Source organism: Heptranchias perlo, chromosome 18 (assembly GCF_035084215.1).
Source record: "Heptranchias perlo isolate sHepPer1 chromosome 18, sHepPer1.hap1, whole genome shotgun sequence".
Lineage (NCBI taxonomy): Eukaryota > Metazoa > Chordata > Chondrichthyes > Hexanchiformes > Hexanchidae > Heptranchias > Heptranchias perlo.
The window spans coordinates 54,795,138-54,809,715 of NC_090342.1; the positions used below are offsets into that span (position 1 = coordinate 54,795,138).

Genomic DNA, 14,578 nt, shown 5'->3' on the forward strand with positions numbered 1-14,578 from the left:
GACAATTTCACATTTCCCCACATTATACACCATCTGCCACCTTCTCGCCCACTCACTTAACCTGTCTGTATCCCTTTGCAGCCTCTTTGCATCCTCACAGCTTACTTTGCCACCTAGCTTTGTATGGTCAGCAAACTTGGATACATTACAATTGGTCCCCTCATCTATACCATTGATATATATTGTAAATAGCTGAGGCCCAAGCACTGATCCTTACGGCATCCACTAGTTACAGCCTGCCAACCTGAAAATGATCCGTTTATTCCTACTCTCTGTTTTCTGTCCTTAAACCAATCCACAATCCATGCTAATGTATCACCCCCAATCCCATGAGGCCTAATCTTGTGTAACAACCTTTTGTGTGGCACCTTATCAAATGCCTTTTGAACATCCAAATAAACTACATCCACTGGTTCCCCTTTATCTACCCTGCTAGTTACACCCTCAAAAAACCCGAATAGATTTGTCAAACAGAATTTCCCTTTCATAAAACCCTATTGACTCTGGCTAATCATATTATGATTTTCTAAGTCCCCTGTTACTACCTCTTTAATAACAGATCCTAGCATTTTCCCTACTACCGGTGTCAGGCTAACTGGCCTATAGTTCCCTGTTTTCTCTCCCTCCTTCCTTGAATAGCGGGGTTACATTTGCTACCTTCCAATCTACGGGGACCATGATAGAATCTAGGGAATTCTGGAAGATCACAACCAATGCATCCACTATCTCTGCAGCCACCTCTTTTAAAACCTTGGGATGTAGCCCATCAGGTCCAAGGGATTTGTTGGCTTTTAGTCCCATTAATTTCTCCAGTACTTTTTCTTTACTAATATTGATCACTTTAAGTTCCTCATTCTCATTAGACCCTTGGTTCCCCGCTATTTTTTGTGTCTTCTACTAGAACCATAGAAAAGATACAGCACAGAAGGGGGCCATTCAGCCCATCTTGTCCGCGCCGGCTTGAAGAACAACCAGGTGCCCATTCTAATCCCACCTTCCAGCACCCGGTCCGTAGCCCTGCAGCTTACAGCACTTTAGGTGCAGGTCCAGGTACTTTTTAAAAGAGTTGAGGGTCCCTGCCTCTACCACCAATTCGGGCAGTGAATTCCATACACCCACCACCCTCTGGGTAAAAAGTTTTTCCTCATGTCCCCTCTAATCCTTCCACCAATCAGCTTAAATCTATGTCCTCTAGTTCTTGAACTCTCTGCTAAAGGAAACAGGTACTTCCTGTCTACTCTATCTAGGCCCCTCATAATTTTGTACACCTCAATCAAGTCTCCCTTCAGCCTCCTCTGCTCCAAGGAAAACAACCCCAACCTATCCAATCTCTCCTCGTAGCTGCAATTTTCAAGCCCTGGCAACCTTCTTGTAAATCTTCTCTGCACTCTCTCCAGAGCAATTACATCCTTCCTGTAACATGGTGACCAAAACTGTGCACAATACTCCAGCTGTGGCCTTACCAGCATTTTATACAGTTCCATCATTATATCCCTGCTTTTGTATTCTATACCTCGGCTAATAACGGAGAGCATTCCGAATGCCTTCTTCACAACCTTGTCTACCTGTACTGCCACCTTCAGGGACCTGTGCACATGCACTCCAAGGTCTCTCACTTCCTCTACCCCCTCAATGTATTCCCATTTACTGCGTATTCCCTTTTACTGTTTGCCCTCCTCAAGTGCATTACCTCACACTTCTCCGGGTTGAACTCCATTTACCACTTTTCCGCCCACTCCACCAACCCATTGGTATCTTCTTGGAGTCTACAGCTATCCTCTTCACTATCAACTTCATGGCCAATTTTTGTGATGTCTGCAAATTTGCCAATCATGCCCCCTACATTCAAGTCCGAATCATTAATAAATACCACAACCAGCAAGAGACCCAACACTGAGCCCTGTGGCACACCACTGGAAATGGATTTCCATTCACAAAGGCACCCATCGACTTTTACCCTTTGTTTCCTGTTACTGAGCAAATTTTGGATCCAATTCGCCACATTTCCCTGTATCCCATGGGCTTTTACCTTTCTGACTAGTCTGCCATGTGGGACCTTATCAAATGCCTTACTAAAATCCATGTAGACAATATCCACTGCACTACCCTCATCAATCCTCCTTGTCACTTCCTCAAAGAATTTAATCAGATTTGTAAGGCATGACCTTCCCTGAACAAATCCATGAAGACAGTCATACTGTGAAGACAGATACAAAATATTTGTTTAATGTCTCTACCATTTCCTTATTCCCCATTATAATTTCTCCTGTCTCAGCATCTAAGAGACTCATGTTTACTTTCGCTAATCTCTCCCTTTTTACATACTTGTGGAAGCTCTTACAATCTGTTTTTATATTTCATGCAAGTTGACTCTCATATTCAATTTTCTCCCTTTTTATCAATTTTTTGATCACCCTTTGCTGATTTCTAAAACTCTCCCAATCCTCAGGCTTATTACTGTTCTTGGCAACATTATAAGCCTCTTCTTTTAATCTAATAATACCCTTAACTTCTCTAGTTAGCCATGGTTGGATCACTTTTCCCATGGAGTTTTTATTCCTCAAAGGAATGTATATTCGTTGAGACTTCTGTATTATTTCTTTAAATGTTCATCATTGCTTATCTACCATTATATCTTTTAATCTAATTTCCTAATCAACCTTAGCCAACTTGCCCCTCATAGTTATAGAATTGGCTTTGTTTAAATTTAAGACTCTAGTTTCGGACTTAAGTACATCACTCTCAAACTCAATATGAAATTCTATCATATTATGATCACTCTATCCCAGTGGATCCTTAACTATAAGATTACTAATTAACCCTGTCTCATTACATAATACCAGATCTAAAATAACCTGTTCCCTGGTTGGTTCCTTGACATATTGTTCTAGAAAACTGTCATGAATGCATTCTATGAACTCGTCCTCCAGACTACTTTTGCCAATTTGATTTGCCCAGTCTATATGAAGATTGAAGTCCCCCATGATTATTGCATTACCCTTGTTACATGCTCCTCTAATTTCCTGAGTTATACTCTGTCCAAAACTGTAACTTTTGTTAGGGGGCCTATAAACTACTCCCACCGGTGTTTTCTGCCCCTTGTTATTTCTTAGCTCCAACAATAATTATTCTACATCATGATTTTCTGAGCTAAGGTCCTTTCTCACTATTGCCTTTCTCTCATCCTTTATTATCAGGGTTACCTCCCCACCCCCAAACCTTTTCCATTTTGTCTGTCTTTTCTAAAAGTCAAGTACCCTGGAATATTTAGTTCTCAACCTTGGTCACCCTGCAACCACGTCTCAGTAATGAACAAGGTCAAACCCATTTATCTCAATTTGTGCCATTAATTTATCTGTCTTGTTATGAATGCTTCGTGCATTCAGATACAGTGCCTTTAATTTTAACTCTTTACTATTTTTCCCTGATGTGACCTTAGTCACTAATGCCCTATTATCTTTGTTAAATTCTCAGTCCCTTCCTGACACAGTCGGCTTATTTTTACGCAAATCACTACTCTGCTCTACAGCCTTGGCTTTTCTCTTTAGACTGATAAATGTACCCTTACCTGAACCCTCCCCCCCGCCTTATTAGTTTAAAGGCCTATCTACCGCCCCAGTTATTCAATTTGCCAGGAAACTAGTCCCAGCCTGGTGGAGTGGAGCCTGTCCCAATGGAACAGCTCCCTCTTTCCCCAGTCCTGGTGCCAGTGCCCCATGAATTGAAACCCCTGCCTCCCACACCACTCTTTCAGCCATGCATTTAACCATCTAATCCTGTTTGTCCCAATGCCAATTTGCACGTGGCTCAGGTAGTGATCCAGAGATTATTACCTTTGAGGTTCTGCTTTTTAAGTTGGACCCGAGCTCATCAAACTGTCTCAGAAGAAACTCATTCCTGGTTCTACCTATGTTGTTGGTTCCTACGTAGACCATGACAATTGGATCCTCACCCTCCTGATTCAAGTTCTTCTCCAGCCGCGAGGAGATGTCCTTAACCTTGGCACCAGGCAGGCAACACAGCCTTCGGGACTCTCAGTCGCGGCTGCAGAGAAAGGGTATCTATCCACCTGACGATACAATTCCATCTGATACCACGTTCCTTTTTACTCCCCTCACTTGAATGGCCTCCTGTACCACGGTGCCGTGGTCAAATTGCCCATCCACCCTGCAGTCTTTGTTCTCATCTACACAGGTAGCAAGTACCTCGTACCTGTTGGACAAGGTCAAAGGCTGAGGCCCCTCCATCACTGCATCTGGGGGTCCCCTTACCTGCCTGACTCACAATCACATCCTTCTGTCCCTGACCACTAGTCAAACCTAAACCACTACTGAACCGAAGGGGTGTGACTGCCTCCTGGATCAAAGTGTCCAGGTAACTCTCCAACTCTCCCCCTCCCTGATGCATTGCAATATCTGCACCTCAAACTCCAGCTCAACAACTCTAAGCCAATATTCCTTGAGTTGCAGACATTTACTGCAGATGTGGTTGCCTGGGATCTTGCTGCTCTCCACAAACTCCTGCATGTTGTAAATAGGGCACACCACCTGCACTGCCATCTCCACCTAATCTTGTTTTATTTATCTACTTAATTAGAGTTTTTATGTAATTAGTTCACTTGGTTTATTTTTAGTTATTTTTTAAACTAAATATATCTAGTTTAAGTTATTAATTTGGTAAAGTATCAGCTAATTATAGGTTCCTATTTCCTACTTCAAACCACTCCCCTAGCCTAGAGAGCAAAAATATATATTACTCACCAACCAGTCACCAACCTGCTGGTCTCTTATGTCACTCTTTCAAACTTCTGCCTGTATTTGAGTTGGTCTCAGCTTTATATCCCCGCTCTGCTCTCATAAGAACATGAGAACATAAGAAATAGGAGCAGGAGTAGGCCAATTGGCCCCTCAAGCCTGCTCCGCCATTCAATAAGATCATGGCTGATCTGATCCTAACCTCAAATCTAAATTCATGTCCAATTTCCTGCCCGCTCCCCATAACCCCTAATTCCCTTTACTTCTAGGAAACTGTCTATTTCTGTTTTAAATTTATTTAATGGTCTCTCGGTCTCTGGTCCCTCTCCTTTATATCCCCGCCCCGCTCTCAGTCTCTGGTCCCTCTCCTTTATATCCCCGCCCCGCTCTCAGTCTCTGCTCCCTCTCCTTTATATCCCCGCTCTGCCCTCGGTCACTGCTCCCTCTCCTTTATATCCCCGCCCTGCTCTCGGTCACTGCTCCCTCTCCTTTATATCCGCTCTCTGCTCTCGATCACTGGTCCCTCTCCTTCATATCCCCGCCCTGCTCTCGGTCACTGCTCCCTCTCCTTTATATCCCCACCCTGCTCTCGGTCACTGCTCCCTCTCCTTTATATCCCCGCCCCGCTCTTGGTCACTGGTCCCTCTCCTTTATATCCCCGCTCTGCCCTCGGTCACTGCTCCCTCTCCTTTATATCCCTGCCCTGCTCTCGGTCACTGCTCCCTCTCCTTTATATCCCCGCCCTGCTCTCGGTCACTGCTCCCTCTCCTTTATATCCCCGCCCTGCTCTCGGTCACTGGTCCCTCTCCTTTATATCCCCGCCCTGCTCTCGGTCACTGCTCCCTCTCCTTTATATCCCCGTCCTGCTCTCGGTCACTGGTCCCTCTCCTTTATATCCCCGCCCTGCTCTCGGTCACTGGTCCCTCTCCTTTATATCCCCTCTCTGCTCTCGGTCACTGGTCCCTCTCCTTTATATCCCCGCCCTGCTCTCGGTCACTGGTCCCTCTCCTTTATATCCCCGCCCTGCTCTCGGTCACTGCTCCCTCTCCTTTATATCCCCGCCCTGCTCTCGGTCACTGGTCCCTCTCCTTTATATCCCCGCCCTGCTCTCGGTCACTGCTCCCTCTCCTTTATATCCCCGTCCTGCTCTCGGTCACTGGTCCCTCTCCTTTATATCCCCGCCCTGCTCTCGGTCACTGCTCCCTCTCCTTTATATCCCCGCCCCGCTCTCGGTCACTGCTCCCTCTCCTTTATATCCCCGCTCTGCCCTCGGTCACTGGTCCCTCTCCTTTATATCCCCACCCTGCTCTCGGTCACTGCTCCCTCTCCTTTATATCCCCGCCCTGCTCTCGGTCACTGGTCCCTCTCCTTTATATCCCCACCCTGCTCTCGGTCACTGCTCCCTCTCCTTTATATCCCCGCCCCGCTCTCGGTCACTGGTCCCTCTCCTTTATATCCCCGCTCTGCCCTCGGTCACTGCTCCCTCTCCTTTATATCCCCGCCCTGCTCTCGGTCACTGCTCCCTCTCCTTTATATCCCTGCCCCGCTCTCAGTCTCTGCTCCCTCTCCTTTATATCCCCGCCCTGCTCTCGGTCACTGCTCCCTCTCCTTTATATCCCCGCCCCGCTCTCAGTCTCTGCTCCCTCTCCTTTATATCCCCGCTCTGCCCTCGGTCACTGCTCCCTCTCCTTTATATCCCCGCTCTGCCCTCGGTCACTGCTCCCTCTCCTTTATATCCCCGCCCTGCTCTCGGTCACTGGTCCCTCTCCTTTATATCCCCGCCCTGCTCTCGGTCACTGGTCCCTCTCCTTTATATCCCCGCCCTGCTCTCGGTCACTGGTCCCTCTCCTTTATATCCCCGCCCTGCTCTCGGTCACTGCTCCCTCTCCTTTATATCCCCGCCCTGCTCTCGGTCACTGCTCCCTCTCCTTTATATCCCCGCTCTGCTCTCGGTCACTGGTCCCTCTCCTTTATATCCCCGCTCTGCCCTCGGTCACTGCTCCCTCTCCTTTATATCCCCGCTCTGCTCTCGGTCACTGGTCCCTCTCCTTTATATCCCCGCCCTGCTCTCGGTCATTGCTCCCTCTCCTTCTGCTCTCGGGCCTCTGCTCCCACTCCTTTCATCCCCATTAACCACTAATAACCACAACACCACTAAAAACACTAACCAATGAACTAAATACTTAACTGATTTACCCTCGGCGCTTCCCCTTGTCTTGTTTTGATTCCTCGTGCGGTTCCCTTTATTCTCCGCTCAGTCTTAGTCTATAGTTCCTTGGTTTAAATCACCTTAGCACCTCCTTCCCTCTCTGCACCTAATTCCCACACTCACCAAATTCCCAGTTGAAAGTCCTCACTCTGTTAGCACTTCAGTCCGCCACAGGTTCACTCTCCGTCTTTCCCACCCTCTGTGCTCAAGCACTTGTGGGTGTAAGTTGTCTAGAATATGCACTTCAGTCCATTTAATCTTTTTATTTTTTTACGGTCTGACTCCTTCTCTGCTGATCCTTACGATCTGATATCCATCTTAAGCAACTTGCTGACTTCTTCCTGATTAAAGAGGCAGTCACAGTGGAATTTGGTTGATAGTAATCAGTTTTTTAAAAATTCATTCTTGGGATGTGGGCATCGCTGGTGAGGCCGGCATTTATTGCCCATCCCTAATTGCCCTTGAGAAGGTGGTGGTGAGCCGCCTTCTTGAACCGCTGCAGTCCGTGTGGTGACGGTTCTCCCACAGTGCTGTTAGGAAGGGAGTTCCAGGATTTTGACCCAGCGACGATGAAGGAACGGCGATATATTTCCAAGTCGGGATGGTGTGTGACTTGGAGGGGAACGTGCAGGTGGTGTTGTTCCCATGTACCTGCTGCTCTTGTCCTTCTAGGTGGTAGAGGTCGCGGGTTTGGGAGGTGCTGTCGAAGAAGCCTTGGCGAGTTGCTGCAGTGCATCCCGTGGACGGTACACACTGCAGCTTGGGACAGGTCTCGGGATCATTGTAAAAGAACGATCATTAAATGGGTAGCTAGCAATCCTACAATGCCCCACAGGCAAGCTGTCAATCCAAAAGTGACATCGTGAGTAACGCACTTCTCCGCTGTTTAAAGTGTCTTTGAGCTGCAGTGACAGCAGCCAGTCTCCTTAAACAGCAAGTTAACTATTAGACACTTTTTCAACATCATCTTTTTGCTGCTCTTTATTTAAATGCAGTGGTTCCCTGTCACAGAAAAGTATTTTGTGTGATGTGCTGGAAGGTTAAGCACTTCAGAATTATACTTTTGTTTACTGCAGATATATATATATATATATATTTGTAAAGCATCTATGGTTATTTCTCTTGGCCTCTCTAGTTACTTTTTTTTCTACTTCTGCTTCTCTTTGTAATTTGTTCAAACTTTCTGCCTACTGGATTGCTTTTATGAGTTAAAAGCGTCCTGCTTATACTTTAAAACTACTCTTTATCCCTCCTTAACCACATCAGCCTCTACTGCCCTTTGATCTGTTTGCTTTGATGCGGCCTGAATGAATTTTGATTACGGCCTCCCAAGCAGTTCCTCAAATACTTCCCACTTTTCTACTGTAGATTTCCCAATTAAACTCTTCCAACTCATTTTTCAAAAGCTTCCTCTTTTAAAATTCCGGTCACTCTGAGAGAAAACACTTGAGAAACCTTGGCCCCAGTGGCTGTGTGGACGTCCATAATCCAGATCTTCCCATCATCTGCATGGAAGGAAAGTACAGAGGCAGGAAAGCTCTAACATAGAAGAATTTAATAGAACATAATTTTTAATTTGCTATCTTTGACTGTTTGTAACCTACAGTTTTTAATGGTTGTTATTAACCATCGTTGGATGGACGGGTATTCTAAATGCTGTGTTTCAAAGCAGATGATCAGACAGCATTATGTTCCCTTCTGTGCTTAACATGTTGGCCCATGTCTTTCTTACAGAACTTCTTCATTCGGTCTTGGAAGGTGACCTACAAAAGGTAATGGAGCAGCCTGGAATTTGGGCAGGTTATACGTACATGGGAAGGAAACACATTGAGTGCAATGGGCAAAGGCCTGGTGAATCCTTGAGAGCATTACCGCCAGAAACCCATTATTTACCAGTAGGATAACAGCTGTCAGTCAAACCGTTGTAAGACCTATTCATTCACGCCTCATCCCAGTGTGCGTTTGTATCTATTATATTAGATTATTGGTGGGTGTTTATGTACATGTTGCAATAAAATGGTGGCTAAGGTGTTAAAATTGAGACCTAGTTTGCTTTGGTTGCTGGGGAAATACATGGTAGCCTAGTGGACATGTACTTGACTTGACATTGGCTATTTCCCCTTAATGGAGTGGGTGCCAACTCTTATCCAGTGTCCTAACCAGGAGTAAGAAGTAAATAGGACCAACAATGCATTGGCCAAGGTTTATTTTCGATTGTAGAGTACATATTCACAGTAATTATTAGAGAGTGTGTGCAAACTTATTAAGACTTTACCTGATACACACGTGGCAATAATTTAGCTCCATTGAAGCTGCTTTAAAAGCACCAAGGAAGCTGGCAGAGTTTGAGGGATGAGCAGAGCAGCAAATAGCTTATGGAACTTTTATTCCATTTTTTCTTGGGCAACACTGGCAAGATCACATTCATTGCCCATCCCTCGTTGCCCTGAGGACATTAAGAGTCAATCACATAATGTGGGACTGGAGTCACATGTCGGCCTGGCAGGTTTCCTTCCCTAAAGGACATGGGTGAACCAGTTGGTTTTTTACAACAATCCATCAACTTTTATGGTCATTTTCTGGTGCCAACCCACAAATTACCAGATTTATTGAATTCAACTTCACAACTTGCTATGGTAGGATTTGAACCCATAACCTCTGGATTGCTAGTCTAGTACTATAACCACTGGACTACCATACTGGTCAAAGTAGAGTCTTTTGGTGAACACGGCAACATAGATGTAGCATCAAGTTTCTCTTTGCTGGAGGAGGAGCTGAAATTACAAGAAGCAACACCCCAGACGGCTCAAGGCCTTAGAAGTGTGGCAGTTACTTGAGGCAGTGTTAGAACTGCATACATGACAACTGTCTGGACTTCAGCAAGGAACAGTGTAGAAGGAGGCTGCAACTTACCAGGAGTGTGATCACTGACCTGTGTCAGCTCCTGGCACCTGACCTGCAGCCAAGAAGTAACGTCCATTTGGCATCCCAAGTGAAAGAATTACATAGAATTTACAGCACAGAAACAGGCCATTCGGCCCAACTGGTCTGTGATGGTGTTTATGTTCTACCCGAACCTCCTCCCTCCCTACTTCATCTCACACTATCAGCATATCCTTCTATTCCTTTCTCCCTCATGTGTTTATCTAGCTTCCACTTCAATGTATCAATGCTATTCGCTCAACTACTCCTTGTGGTAGCGAGTTCCACATTCTAACCACTCTCTGGGTAAAGAAGTTTCTCCTGAATTCCCTATTGGATTTATTAGTGACTATCTTATATTTATGACCCCTAGTTTTGGTCTCCACCACAAATGGAAACATTTTCTCTACGTCTATCCCATCGAACCGCTTCATAATCTTAAAGACCTCTAGCAGGTCACCCCTCAGTAACTACTGCATTAAACCTCTAAGCCACCAACTGCTTCCATGCACCAGAGGAGACATCAGTAGGATGCAGTTCACTGCTGTCTCATGGAGGTAACAGATGTTATATTTCATCACATACCTACATACATAAAGTTCAATACCAGTGTGAAGCACCAGTGGGAGAAGCAAATCCATTTTCCTTCAGTAGTCTGGCATCCCTCGACTACAAAGTGCACTCACACTGTCATTCAGGCAGTGCCCTCCCTTTTACCAACAGAAAGAGTTAATGCTTAACATGCAAATGGCAAGCGACAACCAGCAAGAAGTTGTGCAAGTGAATGCTTATTTTCCAGGGAATGCTGATAACACATCTTAATGCAATCAAGGAACCCCCAACTATTCAAGTGTTGGGGGGGTGGGTGTGGGGAAGCAGAATGAAGGGCCAGATCCTGGGTACATGGCTTATTCACTGCAGATGTGGCTAACAGTACCTGTGCGGAATCCCCGAAACCCTCTAGTGCTACAACATATAGTCAAGGGGCAGAAATATAATGCAGTGTAACTTTAGCTTGTTAAAGCAGTCTTTTCAATGATTGGACCACTCTGGTGGTGCTTGCAATATGACCTTTTAGCGAGATAGTAGAATAACTATGCTATGTTACATGTTGCACAGTGTGGCCATAGAAAGAGGCCTGCATATACGTGTTGAAGAGCACCTACAGTAAGCCAGGCCCTGGAAGATAAGTTATCTGCAGTCCAATGCCTGAGGCCACATGGGTATAATGGGCACTTCTCAAGGACTGAGACCTGTGCATGACCCTTTTACCATCTACAAAACTCAACTCAGGAATGTAATGGAATACTCACCACTCACCTGGTTGTGTGCAGCCACAGGAACATCCAAGAAGCTCAACACTCTCCAGGACAAAGCAATTCACTTGACTGGCACCCCTAGCACTTTACTCGATATTCACTCCCACTGGTGCACTGTGGCTGCAGTATGTACTATCTGTAGGATGCACTGAACCAGACTGTTCATAAACGCAGCATCCTATTCAACTTTGCTCTTCCAACCCCATATCCTCTCAATCAAAGAGACCGCCTACTTCCACCTCTGTAACATGGCTTCTCTTCGCTTCCACATAAGCCCATTTGTCCAGACTCAATTATTCCAATACTTCTCCTCCATCTTTCACAAGCTCCAAATCAGCCAATCCTTTGCTGCCCATATCCTACCCCACACCAAGCCCCACTCACTCATTAACCCTGCCCTCACTGACCTACTTTGGTAGCTAATCCCCTAATGCCTTCAATTTAAAATTCTCATTGAGGTGTTTGAATACCTCTGTGGCCTCACCGCTCCCCATTTCTGTTACCTCCTCCAGCGCTACAACCCTCTCTGTCCCTCCGACTCCAGCCTACAACCATCTCTGTCCCTCCGACTCCAGCCTACAACCCTCTCTGTCCCTCTGACTCCAGCCTACAACCCTCTCTGTCCCTCCGACTCCAGCCTACAACCCTCTCTGTCCCTCTGACTCCAGCCTCTTGTGCACCAAAATACAAGAGGACATTAATAAACTTGCAGAATCGAGATGTAATTGGCAAATGAATGTCAGTATTGATAAGTGTGATAACAAGAGTCTATATGGGGTGGAGGAGCAAAGGGATCTAGAGGTACAGGAACATAAATCACTGAAAGTAATGACGCAGGTTAATAAGACCATAAAAAAAGCAAACCAAGCACTGGGGTTCATGTCTAGAGGATAGAATTGAAAAGCAGAGAAGTTATGTTAAACTTGTATAGAACCTTGGTTCGACCACACTTGGAGTACTGTGCACAGTTCTGGTCTCCATATTATAAAAAGGATATGGAGGCAGTGGAGAAAGTGCGAAAAAGATTCACAAGGATGATACCAGAACTGAGAGGATATAATTATCATGAAAGGCTGAACAGGCTGGGGCTCTTTTCTCTAGAAAAGAGACGACTGAGGGGTGACCTGATAGAGGTCTTTAAGATTATGAAGGGGTTTGATAGGGTAGACGTAGAGAAGATGTTCCCACTCGTGGGGGAGACCAAAATTAGGGGCCATAAATATAAGAGAGTCACTAATAAATCTAATAGGGAATTCAGGAGAAAATTCTTTACCCAAAGAGTGGTTAGAATGTAGAACTCACTACCACAAGAAGTATTTGAGGCGAGTAGTATAGATACATTTGAGGGGAAGCTAAATATACACGAGAGAGAAAGGAATAGAAGGATATGCTGATAGGGTTAGATGAAGAGGGGTGGGAGGAGGTTCGTGTGGAGCATGAATGCCAACATAGACCAGTTGGGCCAAATGGCCTGTTTCTTTGCTGTAGACTCTATGTAACATGTAATTCTATGTAATCCCCCCCTCCCTTCGCTCCACCATTTGTGGCTGTGCCTCCAACTGCCTAGTCCTTCCTCTGGAATTCCCTCCATAAACTCCTGTGCCTCTGCACCTTCCTCTCCCATTAAGACCCTCCTTCAAATGCACCTCTTTAACCAAGGTTTTAGTCACCCCTTCTAATGTCTCCTTCCTTGGCTTGGCACCCGCTTTGCTCTCATCCCCGTGAAGCACCTTGGGATGTTTTCTCCTGCGTTAAGTTCACTATATCAATGCAAGTTGTCTTGCAGCAACTGACCGAGCTTATTTCAACAATGCCTCCCAACCCTCCTTCCACCACCACCAATAAAGACAAGAGCAGCAACGTAATGGCGACACGTTCCCCTCCAAGTCTAACACCATCCTGACTTGGACATATAGCGCCATTCCTTCATCGTTGCTGGGTCAAAACCCTGGAACTCCCGACTTAATACTGCCATGGGAGCCCCTTCAGCACGCGGACTGCAGCGGTTCAAGAAGAAGGCCCACCACCAACTTCTCAAGGGCAATTAGGGATGGGCAAATAAAAATGGCGAAAATCAAGTTTAAAAAGAACAAATTGTGCTCTTTGTAAATATATGATAGCTAAAGTTGCCCACAAGCTCTCCAATGTATGGCTTTTTTTGTAGAAAACTAGGAACATTTTTTTAGTAATTTGTAACAAAAAATAATGACCTGAAATTGAATGTAGAGTTGAGAATTTATTTTTGTTAATATAAGAGTGTGTGTGTGCAGTAAATTAAACACTGGTATTCTGTCCCTCATGCTACATGTTCCTCTGATACCCCACACTTAAGTCATGCCCTATTGGAAGACGTAACCAGGGAGGACAGGGTCTCCTGAGGTCCTGCTTACAATTTTACTGGCTGCCAACCTTTACCTTTTACAGGCCCAGATGGTGCTACCTGGTGATCCAATCCAATTGGATACCATGATGTTGTTTTACGAGAGGGATGAGCTTTAGGTGGGGGGCTGAATGGCCTTTCTGGTCCCTGACTTTCCTGATGTTCTTATGGTGGTCCGGGATCAGAGGCAGAAAAAAATTCCGTCTTGTGTTTGTGATTGAAGTGCATTGTGGGAGCTGTCTGTTGCCTTGACCTGTTGACCGTTGACAGTTGAACATGTATAAATATAAGGATGTGTAATCTTTTGTTCCTGTCTGTATCCTAGCTGATAGACTCCTGTAATAAGGGAGTGAGCCTGATGGTGAGCAGCTCCGAAGGTTACTCGGTGTTACACTGTGCTGCAAAGAATGGCCATAAGGAACTTGTAAAGTACATCATAGAACATGGTGAGCTTCTGGACAAGCTTCATATGTTACCTCAACCGTATGCAATTCTTAAGTCGTCTATTGGTGTGACAAGAGCTGCCGATTGCTTTGGAAGCCACCTGAGAGGTACATTCCATGTGATTGTCTGCTTTTGGCTGGATTGGAAGTGGAGGAACCCCCTGTAAGTGGTGAATGACATCAGATCCTAATGACAGCCCTATTCTGGATGCAGTTTCTCTGCATGTAGCCTTCATGAATCCCAACGACAGCCCCTCCAGTAGGCACCATCTCTACACTCTAATAGTCCATCCTTGGATGTAGTGTCACATAATGTAGGAAGTAGGCAACTGGCATTTAGGTACAGGAGGAGGCCATTCAGCCCCTCAAGCCTGTTCCCTCGATTAGATCATGGCTCACCTGTGCATCAACTCCATTTGAAACTACTGGGGGCGTTAAGAGTCAATGACATAGTGCAGGACTGGAGTCACATGTAGTCCAGTCTGGTGAGTGAATTCGTCGGGTTTTTACACCAAACCAGCAAGTTACCTGTTGGTCCCAGCCCACCATTT

At 45.6% G+C, this 14,578-nt stretch overlaps 1 protein-coding gene across 1 annotated transcript in view; it reads left to right on the forward strand.

Annotated features, from left to right (window-relative positions):
* dgki (diacylglycerol kinase, iota) overlaps nt 1-14,578 on the forward strand; it is a 338,338-nt gene that overhangs the window by 244,347 nt on the left and 79,413 nt on the right. Inside the window, exons 27-28 of the mRNA XM_068000112.1 lie at nt 8,698-8,735; nt 13,910-14,030. Coding sequence (XP_067856213.1) covers nt 8,698-8,735; nt 13,910-14,030 — 159 coding nt within the window. The remainder of the gene's footprint in view (nt 1-8,697; nt 8,736-13,909; nt 14,031-14,578) is intronic.